Source organism: Electrophorus electricus, chromosome 3 (genome assembly GCF_013358815.1).
Source record: "Electrophorus electricus isolate fEleEle1 chromosome 3, fEleEle1.pri, whole genome shotgun sequence".
NCBI lineage: Eukaryota > Metazoa > Chordata > Actinopteri > Gymnotiformes > Gymnotidae > Electrophorus > Electrophorus electricus.
This window is the reverse complement of record NC_049537.1, coordinates 8,987,694-9,003,638: the sequence shown is the minus strand read 5'-3', so window position 1 is coordinate 9,003,638 and position 15,945 is coordinate 8,987,694. Positions and strand designations below refer to the sequence as shown.

General features: G+C 36.5%; 1 protein-coding gene across 3 annotated transcripts; it reads left to right on the top strand.

Moving 5' to 3' along the window:
* The first annotated feature begins 4,389 nt into the window (after positions 1 to 4,389).
* On the top strand, positions 4,390 to 15,890 carry LOC113575961 (sodium- and chloride-dependent GABA transporter 2-like). Of its 3 annotated transcripts, none has more exons than XM_027007810.2 (15): positions 4,390 to 4,510; positions 6,483 to 6,682; positions 6,916 to 7,050; positions 8,122 to 8,262; positions 8,414 to 8,501; positions 8,601 to 8,733; positions 8,859 to 8,993; positions 9,212 to 9,315; positions 9,814 to 9,938; positions 10,054 to 10,166; positions 10,284 to 10,421; positions 10,664 to 10,766; positions 11,122 to 11,222; positions 11,335 to 11,505; positions 11,694 to 15,890. In XM_027007810.2, the coding sequence occupies exons 2-15, from the start codon at positions 6,487 to 6,489 to the stop codon at positions 11,760 to 11,762; spliced, it is 1,752 nt and encodes a 583-aa protein (XP_026863611.2). In that variant the 5' UTR covers positions 4,390 to 4,510; positions 6,483 to 6,486; the 3' UTR covers positions 11,763 to 15,890. The 3 variants fall into 3 exon arrangements, with proteins under 3 accessions (XP_026863611.2, XP_035380041.1, XP_035380040.1); XM_035524148.1 differs by having other exon boundaries at positions 8,859 to 8,996; positions 10,362 to 10,421; XM_035524147.1 differs by having other exon boundaries at positions 8,859 to 8,996.
* Positions 15,891 to 15,945: the final 55 nt, after the last annotated feature.

The window sequence follows — 15,945 nt, the reverse complement described above, 5'->3', positions numbered from 1 at the left end:
TCCCTCAACAGCCCTAAGAGGGAAGGACTTGACTCTCCCATGCCTTCAAAAAATTAAAAAAAAAGGGAAAGTCAGGCCATCAGAAGGGGGTTCTGTCGCAGCACGCACCCCCCCACCCCAGCCCCCAGACTCCTTCCCATGTTCGTGTATGTGTCTCTATCATCACGTATTGTCATCATCATGTAAAATATCTAGCCAGTGTTTTCTAGTTGTGCTGTTCGCATTGTGGCTAGATGTGCAACCACTATGTGGTGTTCTTGATACTTAACCTTGCCAAAGGAAAAAAGTTTTTCTTTGATGCGCTGCAGTACTATTTGTTTTATTTTTGTATATTGTGTATGCACAGACATAAGGGTGCAATGAGTACTTGTATCTTCTGGACTACTCTTTATGGCCTGAGCAATTTTTACTATTGTTGCTGTTTTAAGCAGTGGATTAACTCACACACTTGTACCACTATTGATTACCAAATAAATTTGTAAACATTGTTTAACAACTTCATTCAGCTAATTTATTTGAGCAGCCTAGCATGAAATCCCTTACCCATAAAACTGAAGTAGTATAGTCTGGGTTTGTTTTAGGGAGCTGGAGGAGAATATTCTAGACATCTAATATACCAATAAAGCATATATTAATCACTGTAATCAGTAATTTGTCAACAGCAAGCAGTATGTAATGTATTTGCACCTATCAATTGATCACAATCAAGTGTGCCTGTCAAATGTAGACTTGTTTTTTTAAACAGAGGTGGACAATCTTATCTGTAAAGGGCTGGTGTGGCTGCTGGTTTTCTTTTCAGCCAAGCCAGAGCACATCTGATTTTAACTGCTCAGTGATTTTCACTGTGGTTGCCAGGGAATGCTGCATTGGTTTCAAAATAAATCTTTAGTAATGTGAACATCAAAACTCTTTTCACGCCACCAATTATTGCTCCATAAGTCATACTCTCACTAGAACTGAATACTGATTGCTTCTGGTGATCAGAATGAAACTTATAAAAAGATACACATGGAATTTTCTTCAGATTTGTAATATTTTATTTTTTTGTAATATTTGTAATATTATTTGTAAAATTGTACAATCTCAGTGCTTAAGGAGGATTGTAATTTTTTCTAATCAATTGGACTGCACCATCTCCAGTTTAGTCATTAAATTGGCCAAATGTACTTGGACTAAGTCCAAACGTACCAGCCATATCCACTTTATTCAAAGATGTTTGAGAGACATATATCCTAAAGGGTTCCAACTAAACTTTAATCCCAACAAAAATAACAGACACTACTACAGGTTAGTGCAATCTACTTTATTTAAATGCAGCAGGAGAATTATGAGACAAACAGTTAGTAGCTACATTCAAAGAATCCATAAACTTAATGAAGAAATAGATCATATTAAAATCAAGATTAAATACATCCAACTATTCATTTCTTCATTCTCCATGTTCCACCCAGCTCTTGAATATACATGGAGTATAGCACATCCTGGCATGAGGATAACTTTTTTGGATGCTTCAGTGAAATTTGCAAATTGTTTAAATACCACCACCTATTATAAACCTACAGACTCTCATTCCTATTTGCAGTACAATTCTTCACATCCCAAAGCTTGTAAAAAATCCATCCATCACAGCTACTTAGACTTAAACACATTTGCAGTGAAAATGAAGACGTCCTTCAGAAAAGCATGGAAATGTGTGAATATCTTCAAAACTGTGGGTTCCCTAAGGAAGTCATAGGTGATTTGCTCGTGTTTTACCTATTCAAAGAATAGACATACTAACCACTAAACAATCTGCTGTTAAGACTTACAAGAATTCCATTGGTGTTGACATATCGTCCTACAAATAAAACAGTAGCTGATATTATGCTTAAACACTTCAGAATCCTCCAGGATGATGCAGACATTGGCAACAATGAGGGAGCGAGAGGCGAGTGAACCTCGAGAGAATTTTTATTCTCTATAACAAATCAACTCAAACAAAGTCCAAACAAAAAAGCTAACAAGGCAGCAGTAATACCTCAGTAATGACCCCAGAAATATTGTTTCTCACAAAATAAAAATCCTAAGACACCAACGCTCCGACCCCCAGTATTCTAAATTGTTCCTGTACTAATTAATTGCACAAACCCATTATCTTAATTTATATTTCCAGTTAATACATATTCCTTATCTCACATTGCTTTGGTTGTGCTTGGGGCATTTCCTGTGTCCAAATTCTAATTTGTTTTTCTAATTTTGACAAGCCCACCTAGACTTAAGTGTTAAATGAGTAACTATTGTACCTCCAGGAATGCAGCTTTAGAGTATGACGTTTTCCTGTGTAGTGATGACTGAGCTGAAAAATATAAAATACTTCAGAGAGACGTGACGTTAGGACGATTCTAAGGGCCTGTGACTGACAAGAGCCCAGTGTCACGTTTGGTCGCGCCTAGTGTCCTTATTGTCGTGGTTACCCTGTCTCATGTATTTGCTTTGGTTCCGTGTTTCGTTTTCTCCGCCCTACATTCTGTGTTTTTTAGTTCATGTATTTAAACCCTGCCTGTGTTTTTGCTAGTTACTGTAATTCTAGCTACTGCTTGTAAATCCTAGTTGTTCTTGTTTCCTAGCCTTGCGTTAATTCTAGCCTCTGTGTGATTCCTAGCCTGCTTGTTATAATCGGCTTCCCTTTTCTGTTGTCATGTGTTTGCGATATATTCCCGAACTCTTAATGTTGGCTCACTGACCCTGGACTGTTCTAACGACTCTGAATATGGATTTGCCCTTAATAAAGCTCGATCAAATTCTGAACGTTACACCCCAAAGATATGAGATCATAGTTAGGAAAAATCGCTTGATAGCTAGCCAACTACAATATGAAAAAAATAACCACTAATCGCCCATTCACACCCACACACTTGAGATTTAGAATTACAAAAAGACAAGGCATCGTTTGTGTAACTGAAACTCAGTGGTGAAATTTATGAATACGGCTGCTGAAAAAGTCATCTGCAGGGTCTAGGATCACTACCCATTAACTAGGGAATGTCCTGGGTTCTGACAAAACAATTTTATATCGCTCGTCTTTTGACGGGTGTGGAGTACTCTTTGTTACCAAACTACACACGTACAGAAATATTTTCAGTTTGGTAACTGTTATCCAACAGATTAATACAAATTTCAAATGTGCAGATGTCAAAGAAAAAATCGTGAATTGCTACTCATGAAAATAACAAAAAATAGCTCTTGCTCGAGTTCTAGTATTGTTGTGCACGACTGTTTGATCTTCATATGCTAGAGTTCCGTTGGAACAGTCTTACTCTGCTGGCGCTGGTTAGCAAAGATTCTTGTGTTGAGTGACAATGACGCTGTAAGGGCGTGTCCAGTAATGCTCGGTTCGTGACGGATTCATGATAGCTTCCACTCACCCGCTCTCGGTGCTTCTCTCTCGGTCGCTAGTCAAGTACCGACTAACATGAAGAAGTAATGCGTCAGGCACCGAGTAATATATACTATAATAAATATATTAGTATATACTAACATTATATATATATATATATATATATATATATATATATATATATATATATATATATATATATATATATATATATATATATATATATATATATATATCTCAGACACAATAGGTTGGTCTTTATGCAGTAGAACAGTGAATGTAGTATCCACAATGGATGCCAGTTCCTACAAGCAGACCCCACATTTCTTCTCTCAGGGCACTAAACTGCACACACATACGACGTGCATTTTGCAAGACAGCATAATTTAAGATTACTTAATACAGGATGCCATGCCGAATATATATATATATATATATATATATATATATATATATATATATATATATATATATATATATATATATATATATATAATATATATATATATATATATATATATATATATATATATATATATATATATATATATATATATATATATATATATATATATATATATGTGTGTGTGTGTGTGTGTGTGTGTGTGTGTGTGTGTGTGTGTGTGTGTGTGTGTGTGTGTGTGTGAAGTAAAACAGTATCCACACTGGACGCGAGTTCCTTCTAGCAACAGACCTTTCTCATTTTGTGGCCCTAAACTGCACACGCATATGACCGCATATGGGCGCTGCAATACAGTTCTCAAGCCTACAGTCTACGAGGGGAACAGACTATTTGTCTGGGCAATGGATCTGAATATAAATTCAAAGTTATGTACAAATAAAACAAATAAACACACTTATGGGTGGGTTACATAATCAAAATGCTACTTGTGTCTCGCAGTACACATGCTCTCGCCCCCGCCTTTCTCTGCCACTCATGGAGGAAGGAGGGACTACTTCTATTAAACTCCGCCTCATACTGTTACATACACAGACACGCACGCATGCACACGCCTCCTTATATAGACATGCGTCTACACGCTCAAATTTGTCTATGGTCGACTTACTTGTGGCCCGAGGGAAAAGAGGCAGGTGTGATTAACAAGATTATTAATGTACCACGGAGACTGAACAGTACGTACTATTCACCGTAGCTTTATGTCAGACTCTCTCAAACTCTTTCGAGAGGTGCTTGTTAAACTTCTGAACAACATCATCCATCAAGTAGCCTGTACTATTTATCGCTTTCCCTATTTAGTCACACTCCTTTTGTCGTTGTTTCGCAATTCTCCGTGTAATCCTATGAAAAATAAGTGCACGGGAAAGTTCGGAGAACATTTAGCCCTCGTTTGTGCCGGGTAAGCCAGCAAACAAAACAGCCCACTGTTTTGTATCGTTCTCTGTAGATGAGATGAATGTGGGCCAAAGGGCACGGGGAAGGCGTCGTACTTCATGCTTTTCTTCCTGTTCTTGATAGGTGCTGTTAAATATGCACCAAGAGTTCGCTTACTCATTACATGAATTTTGAGTTCCTTATTAATAGTTAATGTTAATCGAATCTCAGCTTCGCACATTCAGTACTTTTGATCCATATATTGTCTTTAATCATCCGTAGACCATTATCAAGTGGATGTAATGTCTTAATTTGTTGTTTTGAGTAGTGTGTTCACTGTCCTTTCGGGTTACGTTCAACGTTTTGTTGTAATTATTTTTGTTTTATACTGTCAGCGCGACAAAAAAAGACGGGTTTAAAAATAAATTGACCTGTAATCTAAATTCATTTGCATGACAACCCTTTAATCATTATGCTGTGTGTCGTTTATATTAGAATCCCAAGCGTTAAGCCAAATCAGGGACTTACTGAACTGGAATTCCATAAAGGTCTATTCAGCTCTTCTCGTCCAATGCAAAAATTGTTAGAGGAAGTGCTTGAAAAAATTATTTGATAACTGGAAAAAAACAACAAAATGCTGAAATACATCTTTTAAAAGTACAGTTAAAGTAATGCTTAATATGGCAAACTATATTTTATACAGTTCTCATGCTGTGCTGGTATCAGAGGAATGTTATCAAAATGTCCCTGAATCATTGCTTGATGTGTCAGTTTGGTCCAGTTCTAGATGTATTTAAAATAGTCTGTGGTTGTGATCACTGCAAAATATTTATTAAAATTTATGCCTATTTATATGTGGAATTTCACTAAAATGTGTAAGGACAAACAAAACGTATTGTCATCAATCAATTTTCTTGGTATGAGAAGTTACTTTGTGTGTGGAGTTTTTTGTATTTAAGCAGAAAATGGATGTTGCAAAATGTATGCACAATGGCCACACATGTACTATTACAAAAGTACAGTGGACACTAAAAGCCACATCCACTTGTAATATCAAAAAGGTTTAAGGATTTTTTTTAGGCTAATCTTGGGCCTTGTCTTTCATGTGCTGTTTGCATGAAAATAATGTGGTACTGAGATAATACTGTCCAGTTTGCAGTACCTTGATAGACAGTATACTGTTTGTACAGTATACTGTTTGTTCACTGAATATGCCCTCTATAGCTCTTGGACTACTATGGTATAAAGATGGATTGGAGGTTAAAAAATAGCAGGGTTCACAGACTACTCGGCTAATGTGTATGGATATGTGGCTGGGTGTCGTATTTGGACATGGTTGCCATGTAATGTGCTATTAAATTGACCCTTTATTAAATAAGAGTTTTTGGTGGAAATATTCAGGTCTAGGGTCAAAGACCTTTCTTCAGAGACCTTGTGTGAATCCACAAGTTGCTGACTGCTTTAATTTTATTGCTGTTCAGATTGGCCTGGTATAATGTACTTATTAATTTGTTGGTGAATACTTACATAGACACACATTTAGATCATGTTTAATTACCAGCATACTGTGAATTCCTTTAGAACTACATGGTTAATATTAAACCTGGCATTTTACTGTGTGCACTTAAGCTTTGAATAACTATTTTCTTAAAAGTGACTCAGTGACTGCGTTTATATTTTACTGTGCTATATTTTACTCTGTATCTGGCTTTTATTTGTGCCTCTATATAGTTATAGTAATGCAGACACCTAAAACATTTTGCCTCTTTGCAGTGAAATGGCAGTAAATTATGGTCCAGAGATGCAGTTTAAGTTGTCTTATCCAGACTCAGGAAGAGTTGGTACAAAGCATCAATCTCAGGAAAGGGGCCAGTGGTCAAGTAAAACAGAATTTCTCTTGGCTGTTGCCGGACAAATCATCGGTCTAGGAAATGTGTGGAGGTTCCCATACCTGTGCTACAAGAATGGTGGAGGTGAGTGAAGAGAATGAATAGTACAGTTCTTTTTAGTTGTGTACAGATGACCTAGAAGCAGAAAGTTGTGTTCTTTATTTATTTGACTAATAAATGTCTTCTAAATTAGCCTTGCATCAGAGCATCTGAGCTTTTGGAACAATGAAAACACTGCACTGCTTTAGGCCTGAAATGAAATGATCCTAAATCATTTTGGCGCCACACAGTTCTAAAATTGTGACTTTGTCCTTTAGGAGTTTTTTTAATTCCTTATGTGGTGTTCCTGTTTGCCTGTGGCATTCCACTCTTTCTTTTGGAGACATCATTGGGTCAATACACCAGCCAGGGAAGCATCACTTGCTGGAGGAAGATCTGTCCTCTCTTTGAAGGTGAACCTTAATGTACAAAGTTGACCCTGGAGAAGAAGACTGTCAAAAAAGGTCTTGGTGTCCAAGTGTTCATTTTAAATACAAAGTAAAAAGTAACAAGGTACAATACAGTGCACAGTTACATAAGGTTTTTATTTTATTCTGTTAGGTGGCTGTATTCTTTGTGCACTATATATATATATATATATATATATATATATATATATATATATATATATATATATATATATATATATATATATAAAAATCTATTCCACAACAAAATTACTGTATATTTTCTAAAACAAGCTTATTTTGGAATGAGTGTTTTGAAGCATACAGGAAAAAAAGAATTTCTTCAATTTCACTTAAATTTTGTCATTTACAATGTGAAAGCATGTGTATATGGAAAGCATTGCTCAGCATTGTTGAGACACAGGTAGTAGAAAAATTACATAGGCAGTTTGAAATTAAAGAAATAAAGGAATATATAAAATATGTATCTGCAGAAATGTTTATGAATATTAACATGTGGCTTGACAGGAAAGATGTAATATGTTTAGTTAGCAATGGAATGTGCTAAAGAATGTGATCTCACACCAATATTTTAGGAGCAATAAGTCTTCCCAAAAAATATTCATATTATGAAACAGCCATTACACTGACACCTAGTGGCTTGGATATACTATATCTAGAGAACCTGTGGAGAGAATTACCACTCTACTGTCTTCTCAGTTTGTCAGAAGCTAGAGGTGCCCTTGAGTGAGTCTACAGTGAATAGGGGTGAATGGAACTAAACGTCTTAGAATGAAAAATTTCTTACTACTTGACCAGGCTCTTCCTTTAATTTTGGAAAGCAGAAGTATGTATTACAGCAAAATGGCAAAGCAGTTTTGGAGTACATGTTTCCTTTTTTCTGCAGTAAACAGATTTTGGGCAGTAGGGTGCATTTCTGCTATGTCAGCTCACCAGCTAATGAGCACTCAGTAGCAGAAAAGCTAGATGTGGGTAGGTAGTTGTATGTGCCTGTGTTTTGAGAGAGAGATGAGGAAGTTGGAAAATTATGTTAGAATTCTTTTTTCCCCTCCCCAGGACTGGGCTACGGGAATCAGGTAGTTGTGCTGTATTCCAGCATCTACTACATCATCATTCTGGCATGGGCTTTCTTCTATCTCTTTTCCTCCTTTAGTGCGGAGCTACCATGGGCTAGCTGCACTAACAACTGGAACACAGGTATTTTATTATATTAATATGTACCCCTTATGTTTCATGTCAAAGGCTCCACATGTACTGTAACTTTATTTAAATGTACTGTATTGGAACAAAGACCCAAATGCAAATGTATGATATTAGAGCAAATACCTATCTTATTTCTCCTTCACAGAAACATGTGTTGAGTTTGACAGTTTGGGCAGTTTTAGCAACTTGAGCATACTGCATAATGCAACTTCACCCGTCAAAGAGTTCTGGGAGTGAGTTGTCTTTGTTGTGTGATTATGATAAAATGATTGTATTATTACATTCCATCCTCCAAGAGGGAATGCACTAGGCCAAATGTTTTTGCTCTCCAGGAGGAGAGTGCTAAATATCACAGGCACTGTGTATGAGCTGGGTAACATGAGGTGGGAGCTGGCTTTGTGTCTCCTGTTGGCCTGGATCATCTGCTACTTCTGTGTGTGGAAGGGAGTGAAGTCTACCGGCAAGGTGGGAGCTTCATGCTGCTCAGAAGGTCTTAGTGGTGGAATTACAAACTCTTACATAAAACATTAGTTTATTCAAGTTTTTTCATTGCATTTGACAGTTTTATTGGTATTTGATTTTACTCTCAGGTCGTCTATTTCACTGCTACCTTCCCTTATGTGATGTTGGTGGTGCTCTTGGTGCGTGGACTCACACTACCTGGAGCTGTAAATGGCATCATTTTCTACCTCTATCCGGATCCTACACGCCTCACAGACCCACAGGTGGAAGCAGGGAAATGTGACACTGAAAACCATTCATATATGATTCATGCCAACTCGCCCTGGGGCAAGAAATATAGCATATTCTTTCTTTCATTGTCGTCTGTTAACTATTCATGAAAGAGCATTGTTTGTGATGTATGAAATTGTGACACAAAAGGGTGGTATGGGTTTCACCTGTAAATTTATATTCACTTGTATTTTTGTTTTTCACCATGTAGGTGTGGATGGATGCTGGAACACAGATTTTCTACTCTTATGCCCTCTGCATTGGATGCCTCACTGCTATGGGAAGCTACAACAAGTACAACAATAATTGCTACAAGTGAGCAGACTAAGCTCATACTAAATCAGGATGCACATATGTCTACCATAATTTTGACACGGCTTTACATGATGTGTATAATTTTAACATATGCATGTTTTGTCTTCATCTTTCTGTTTACAGTTTAAAATCAGAGAGAAGGCCTATACTACTATGGCTAAATTAATGGGCTACATAGTAATATAAAACAAAAGTAATAACATTGTGAAGTTTTCTTATACAGTAATAATATTCAGTGAATAGGTTCAGTAAATTTGACATGGATTCACATGATTTTACATGTATATTTTACATACTGTGGTTGGTAATCATTTTTATGCTGAGGATTTGGATGCCTTAGACTGGATTGACATTACTTTTCAAATCTAAGATCAGCCTTTTTTATGTTAAGTTCAATGGTTTGTGCAATGGTTATCCTATCAGTGGAAGAAATATTGATGAACGGAAAACATAACTAACATAACTGAGAGATTGGCATGATGGATCTCTACTTTACAGAGACTGTGTGTATCTGTGCCTCTTGAACAGTGGCACCAGCTTTGTGGCTGGCTTTGCCATCTTCTCTGTGCTGGGCTTCATGGCCTATGAACAGAGGACAGACATATCAACTGTGGCAGAATCAGGTGAATAGAACTATAGCCTTTCAGCCAAATTCTTCATAGCACTACACATCTATGTAGTTGGAAAGTTTTCAAGAGTACATTATCCATAAATAGTCTTTCTTGATTGTTTTCACAGGTCCAGGGTTGGCCTTCATTGCATACCCCAAAGCAGTTGCAATGATGCCTATTCCCCAACTATGGGCCATATGTTTCTTCCTTATGATCATTCTACTTGGCCTGGACAGTGAGGTCAGTTTTCTTTTTTAAAAAAAACTTATTTGACTACCTACAGTTTATGTATATAATTATATTAGGCAAGTGATCTGACTGTAAATTCACTTAAGCTTTTCTCTGTCCTCTTTTCAGTTTGTGTGTTTGGAGTCAATGGTAACGGCCATAACTGACATGTACCCCTCCTTTTTCCTCATGGGTCACCGCCGCAAGCTCTTCCTGTTACTGATCTGTGCTGGGAGCTTCTTCATTGGCCTGCTGATGGTAACAGAGGTGATGATGCTTAGACTGCTCCACCTTCAGCTAAGAAGTCATCTACCACTACAGGAATCTTGTTAAACATATGTGCTAGCTGTCCATGAGAAGTCATCTGCAAGCTTTGCTAGGGATGAATAGTAGAAATTTAACTTCCCATAATTATAAATTTAACTTGGCATGCTCTAAACACTTGTTCTTTGCCAAAATCTTTTTGCTTCTGAAGGGCCAGCTTTCTGAAAGTTGGTTTTGTCCTACAGGGTGGCTTGTATATCTTCCAGTTGTTTGATTACTATGCTTGCAGTGGGATGACCCTTCTACTTTTTGCCATTCTACAGTCAGTGTGTGTAGGGTGGGTGTATGGTGAGTACTCCAAATTAAGCATTTATATTCTGAGTAGGTTGTGTTTTTGTGACTGGATTGGCTGTCCAGGAACCAATGCAGTTTAAGCCTGTCAGCTTTGGATATATTCTTAAATACCCAACCTAAAATTTAAAATTGATGATGATGATAGATGAATTAATGAATAATTCATTAATAATTGTCATCAGGTTTTGTAGTTGTATATCATTTATCAATATAGATATACATCAGTGTTCTATAGATACAGTATGTCTATAGTAGTGTGCTAATGTGGGAGTACTGTCTATGACTTTGATGTCTGTATGTTTTGGGCAAATAATCAATGAATCATGATAACATAATCTATTGTTCTTAGGTTCTCATCGTCTTTATGACAATATTGTGGACATGATTGGGTATCGGCCCTTGACCATAACACAGTACTGCTGGAAGTACATTACACCTGTGGTCTGCACAGTGCGTACCTGTGAATCGAAGAGCATAATCTGATGTCTGTAGTTGGTGAACAAAATGTATGTCAGATACCATAATATATTCCTGAATGGATCATGAATTTTCCCATCTTTAGGCTACATTTGTCTTCTCGCTGGTCAAATTCACTCCTCTGAAGTTTAACAATACATTTGAATATCCCTGGTGGGGCTATGCTATTGGTTGGTGGTTCACCCTGTCTTCAACTCTGTTGGTTCCTCTTTGGATGATCTACGCCCTCCTCAACTCTAGTGGTTCACTCAAACAGGTATGTACCCTTCCAGATGGAATGGCAAATTCCCTACTTGATGATAATGTGCTTGCCAAAAGGTTTGTAACTAAAACTTAAGCAGTCTGTTTTGTTCATTTGCCATGAAACAATTGATCTTGTGATCTTATAAAATGAATTATTTATAGCAACTGAATGTTGCACCTTGTAATCTTTTACTTCCTTAGAGATTACATGTTCTGTGTACCCCATCAACTGACCTTCCTTTGACCTCAAGACAAAGGGAAATGCTGTGAAACTAAAAACTGCAGAGGCGATACTTCTATAAACATAAGCAAGGACATCCTAGAAGCACATAGGATAACGGTTATGTAAACCACAGATCCCAAAAAGCACACATTCAGATTAGCTTTCCCTCAACTCCGTGTTGTGGTAGTGCAGCATGACGCAACCATCAGGTGATATTATTGATGATGGAAAGTGTGCTGCTCTAAGTATTAAATGATTAATCTTACCATAGAATGTGGTACAAAAACACTGTTAAAAATGTAGATTATATTTCAAGCTACTTGTTGCTGTTCCCATAGTAGCAAAATGGTAGCAAAGGGTACTGTAATTCATGCATGTTTTTGTTTTGGTTTGGTTTGGTTTTTTGGGGGGGGGTGTTGGGGGTGTTTGTTTTTGCTGGACCACCTAGGGAACCTGCATTTTTGTTCCCTTTATTCAAACATGCACAATAAATCTAGCTAACTACATTTAAGTTTAGCTAGCATTAGCTAGCAAGTAGTGAGTGACACCAGGGATATTTGGAGATACACATGCATCTGCTAACCCACCTCTAGGTCATTTTGCAGAAAGAAGAGCTAAGGTTATGCCATTTCATGTGGTATGTGTCCTTACTTGAAATATTGTTGCAATAAATAAAGTTGAATGAAGGGTTGCAATGATTTATTGAGGCATGAATGCATTTGTAATTATAAATACCCTCAGCATACACTTTGTAACTACATGTATGCATTTTCTGCCCTTAGCCAGTGTTGTCTCCTTGGTGACTTTCTTGCTGGATTTAGTGACTTTTCAGAGCCACTTGATGACAAAAAAGCACCTAGTGCCAAATCTAATTGACTTTTGGGCCATACCTTAGCAGAGCAACACATTCAGTCTACACAGCATCTGCATAGATGTGAATGAATTTGCAAACATTGATGCAAAGGACCAATCACTAATCTGTATTTTTCGCTCATTGTTTTACTATAAACAATTTTAATTTGATCATTTTGACCATTCTGTGTACTGTGAGGAAAAATGAGATTCCTCTGCTTTTAGCTTTCTCTCTAAGTAATTCTTTATGGCCAAAATTACAGTAGAGCCATTGTCCTTTTTAAATTATTTGTATGGTGATTTAACATTTTTATAATCATGAAATTTGACAAAGTTTAAAATAAATAAATAAATAAATAAATAAAATGGCGGTACAGAGCAGATACTAAGAAATGGCTTGGAAGTGACTGCTGATTAACATGAAGTGTTAATGGTCTGCATTTCAGTCATACATTACAATTGTTATGTTTTTTACTTCATTAGCTATCTATATGACTAAGCGGGTGTTCTACACTTAGCTTGCTAGGTAGCCAGGTATCTAGTCATATTTTATTCTATTAGCAAGCCAATATTTTACCTACTTACCTTCAGAAATGTAACATTGGGGTATTTATATATGGGTGACTTGCTACCTCCCCATTGCTGAAATGCGCATAAATAAGAGAATGGCCAGATGATGGTTTTGATCTGGACAGTCTGGTTTTCCAGACCGATGACCTCCTTTTGGGGGTCTGATGTCCTTCTTTTAGGGATAATTAACATTCCATCCTAATACAAGATCCAAGGGACTGAATGTTTAACATTGTTAGCTGTGGCTATAACTAACAACTGCAGGGAGTACAAAGTGGACTAATTCCTGCACACTTTGTAGCAGGTTGGCTATCAAGATGGCAGGGCTCTGTTAACTGTGGCATGTTTTTCTGAAAGTAAAACACTTTTTAATTGTTTCCTTCTGTGATTTCCAAGCATTTCAGATGTTGTGTTTTGACACTTGTAAGAAAGATACTGGGTGGGAATTGGTGGTCCAGCAAATCAAAGCTTGCCTAGTTGTTCTTTTTTTTAACTTCATGCATGATGGGCTAATAACCTTCCACTGACTAACACATGGATGTACACTGCTGACTTTTGCTCCTGGTCAAAAGTCTGATGCTGGGTTTAGAGAGAAATTTTCATCTGAGCATGGAAACAGGTTGAGGATTAGTAAAATAAGCTTAAACAAATTAGTGTAATACACAAGGATATGGGCTGTATTTCAGAGAAGAAAGAAGAGGAAGTGTGCCATTTATATCTGAAAACACAATTTTACTTACAACAGCCAGTAACTGCAACTTTGTTAAAATGTTACAGCAATGTTGTATGTTATATTCACTCTGATTTTGCCTTTGGGTCTTACTGAAAAATACTATTTACAGTAGCAAGAAATGGTGAGTTTACCTGAAATAAATCATTCAACTTTGTCACTGAAGGTGGCAGTGGCAGTGGTAGTATTAGTAGTATTAGTAATAATAGTAGTAGTAGTAGTAGTAGTGATGGTGATGAATTAAAATTTTTGTTATTTAATAGTTCTTAAAAAAAAAATACCAGTATCCATTGAAGAAGTTTAAGGTGTAAACCCTCATTCTGTTGTCAGTATTGTAGCAGCAACATTCTGAACTTTTATTTAACAGAAAGTTCTTGGGTAGGATCAGATATGAGAGCCTTATAATCTCACGTAACCAACACAAAAGTAAGTACAAGGTTCTTACTGTCAACAGTGAAGAGAATGTCTGTCTTGCACCTCAGAGATATGGAGTTGATGGTTGTTTTACAGACATTTGTGATGTTATTAAATCTATATACATTTGACATAGTTTTTGGCCTTCAGAGACAAGGAATATAAATGTCTTGTGTTTGTTTTTTCTGTTTATTTTTCAGTAACAATCTGTTTAATTGCAGAAAATTCAGACATTGAGAAGGGAATTTTCTCTGTGCAGTCAAACTGTCAGTGCTCAAGATGTATGTGGCCTCTGCAGTATGATGGAAGAAAATGTTATAGTGGGAGTTTACACAGGTTTAATAATGAAGGACCCAGAATTGAGAACTGGATGCTGCATGACTTTTGGAAACACAAGTTCGCAGTGCAACAGTATTCATAGCCAAAACTTGTTCTCTAGCTGATCAAATAAAATTACATATTCAACTGTTTCATGGTCACTGAGAATTTAGGTGGACTAGCCTACTTTCTCAATTATTTTGCCAAGAAATGGAAAGTGGAAGGCTGAGTCTGTAGGTTCTAAGAACATGGAGGTCAAGAATGATTGAGTGATTTTTAACAAAGGCCAATAACAGCTGCTTATAAATAAGATAAGATAATATTGTAGTGATTTGTTAAAAGACGTATTCCTCAATTTTACGAGACCTTCAGCTATTGAATGACCTGAATATATTCAACATATTGGCCTTAAATAGAATCAAGAAAATAGATTTAGAGATTAAAGGTTTATGATGGCAGAGATTAAAAGGATCAGAAAAGTGACATTACGGGATGTATAAGTGAATGTGTCGGGGTTTTTTTTGTTTGTTTGGTTTTTTTTGTTTGTTTTTTTTATATGGCTCTGACATGGCTTTCCTTTAATTGTGTGAAAATCATGCAAGAGACCCAAAGTGTCCTTTGTAATCATTAGTAAATTAAATCATAAGTAACAGTGGATTCACTTAAAGTAAAATTAGCCATTAGTTGTATTTAGGCTAACTAGATTATAATTCAGTTTTAAAAGAACTTGTGTACTCTCTTCTGAAGTTTGTCATGTTGGCATTATTTATTTAGGATGAAGGGGTATTTTTCACAAAATGAGTTAAGTTTCAAAATGCACGACTACAGGACCCTGCTGGTCCAACTCATCTCCAACCATGACCCTGTCAACACTACAAACTGTTGTAATAATTTGTTGTTGCTCTTTCTGGTTCATCCACAAATATCTACTCCATTTGGACTTTTTTGACATACTCCATTTTCTTTAGGTTTATCTCCACTAGGTGCACCTAAAATGTATTCTACATGCACACACAGTTTGCTGACACATGAGCCAGTTTAGACCAAATCTGTTGGTCTCTTAGTCTGTAATATAACTATTACAGACTAAGATATAAGAATATAAGAGTGCTGTTTTAGGGAATGCCTTTGGAAATTTCTGTCTCTATTTTTGTATTGTATGTCTATTCTGTGTCATTAGATTTAACACAGTTTTGTTAACTATGCTGATATTGTGGACATAATATGGCTATGGCATTGGATAATTACTGGAACTTTTTTTTCTATTCTTTAATAAACTGAAATAAGCTTCCATTTGTGACTCAGTGTGGATTTTAAATTATTGTCCTTGGGGACCTGGAATTGAT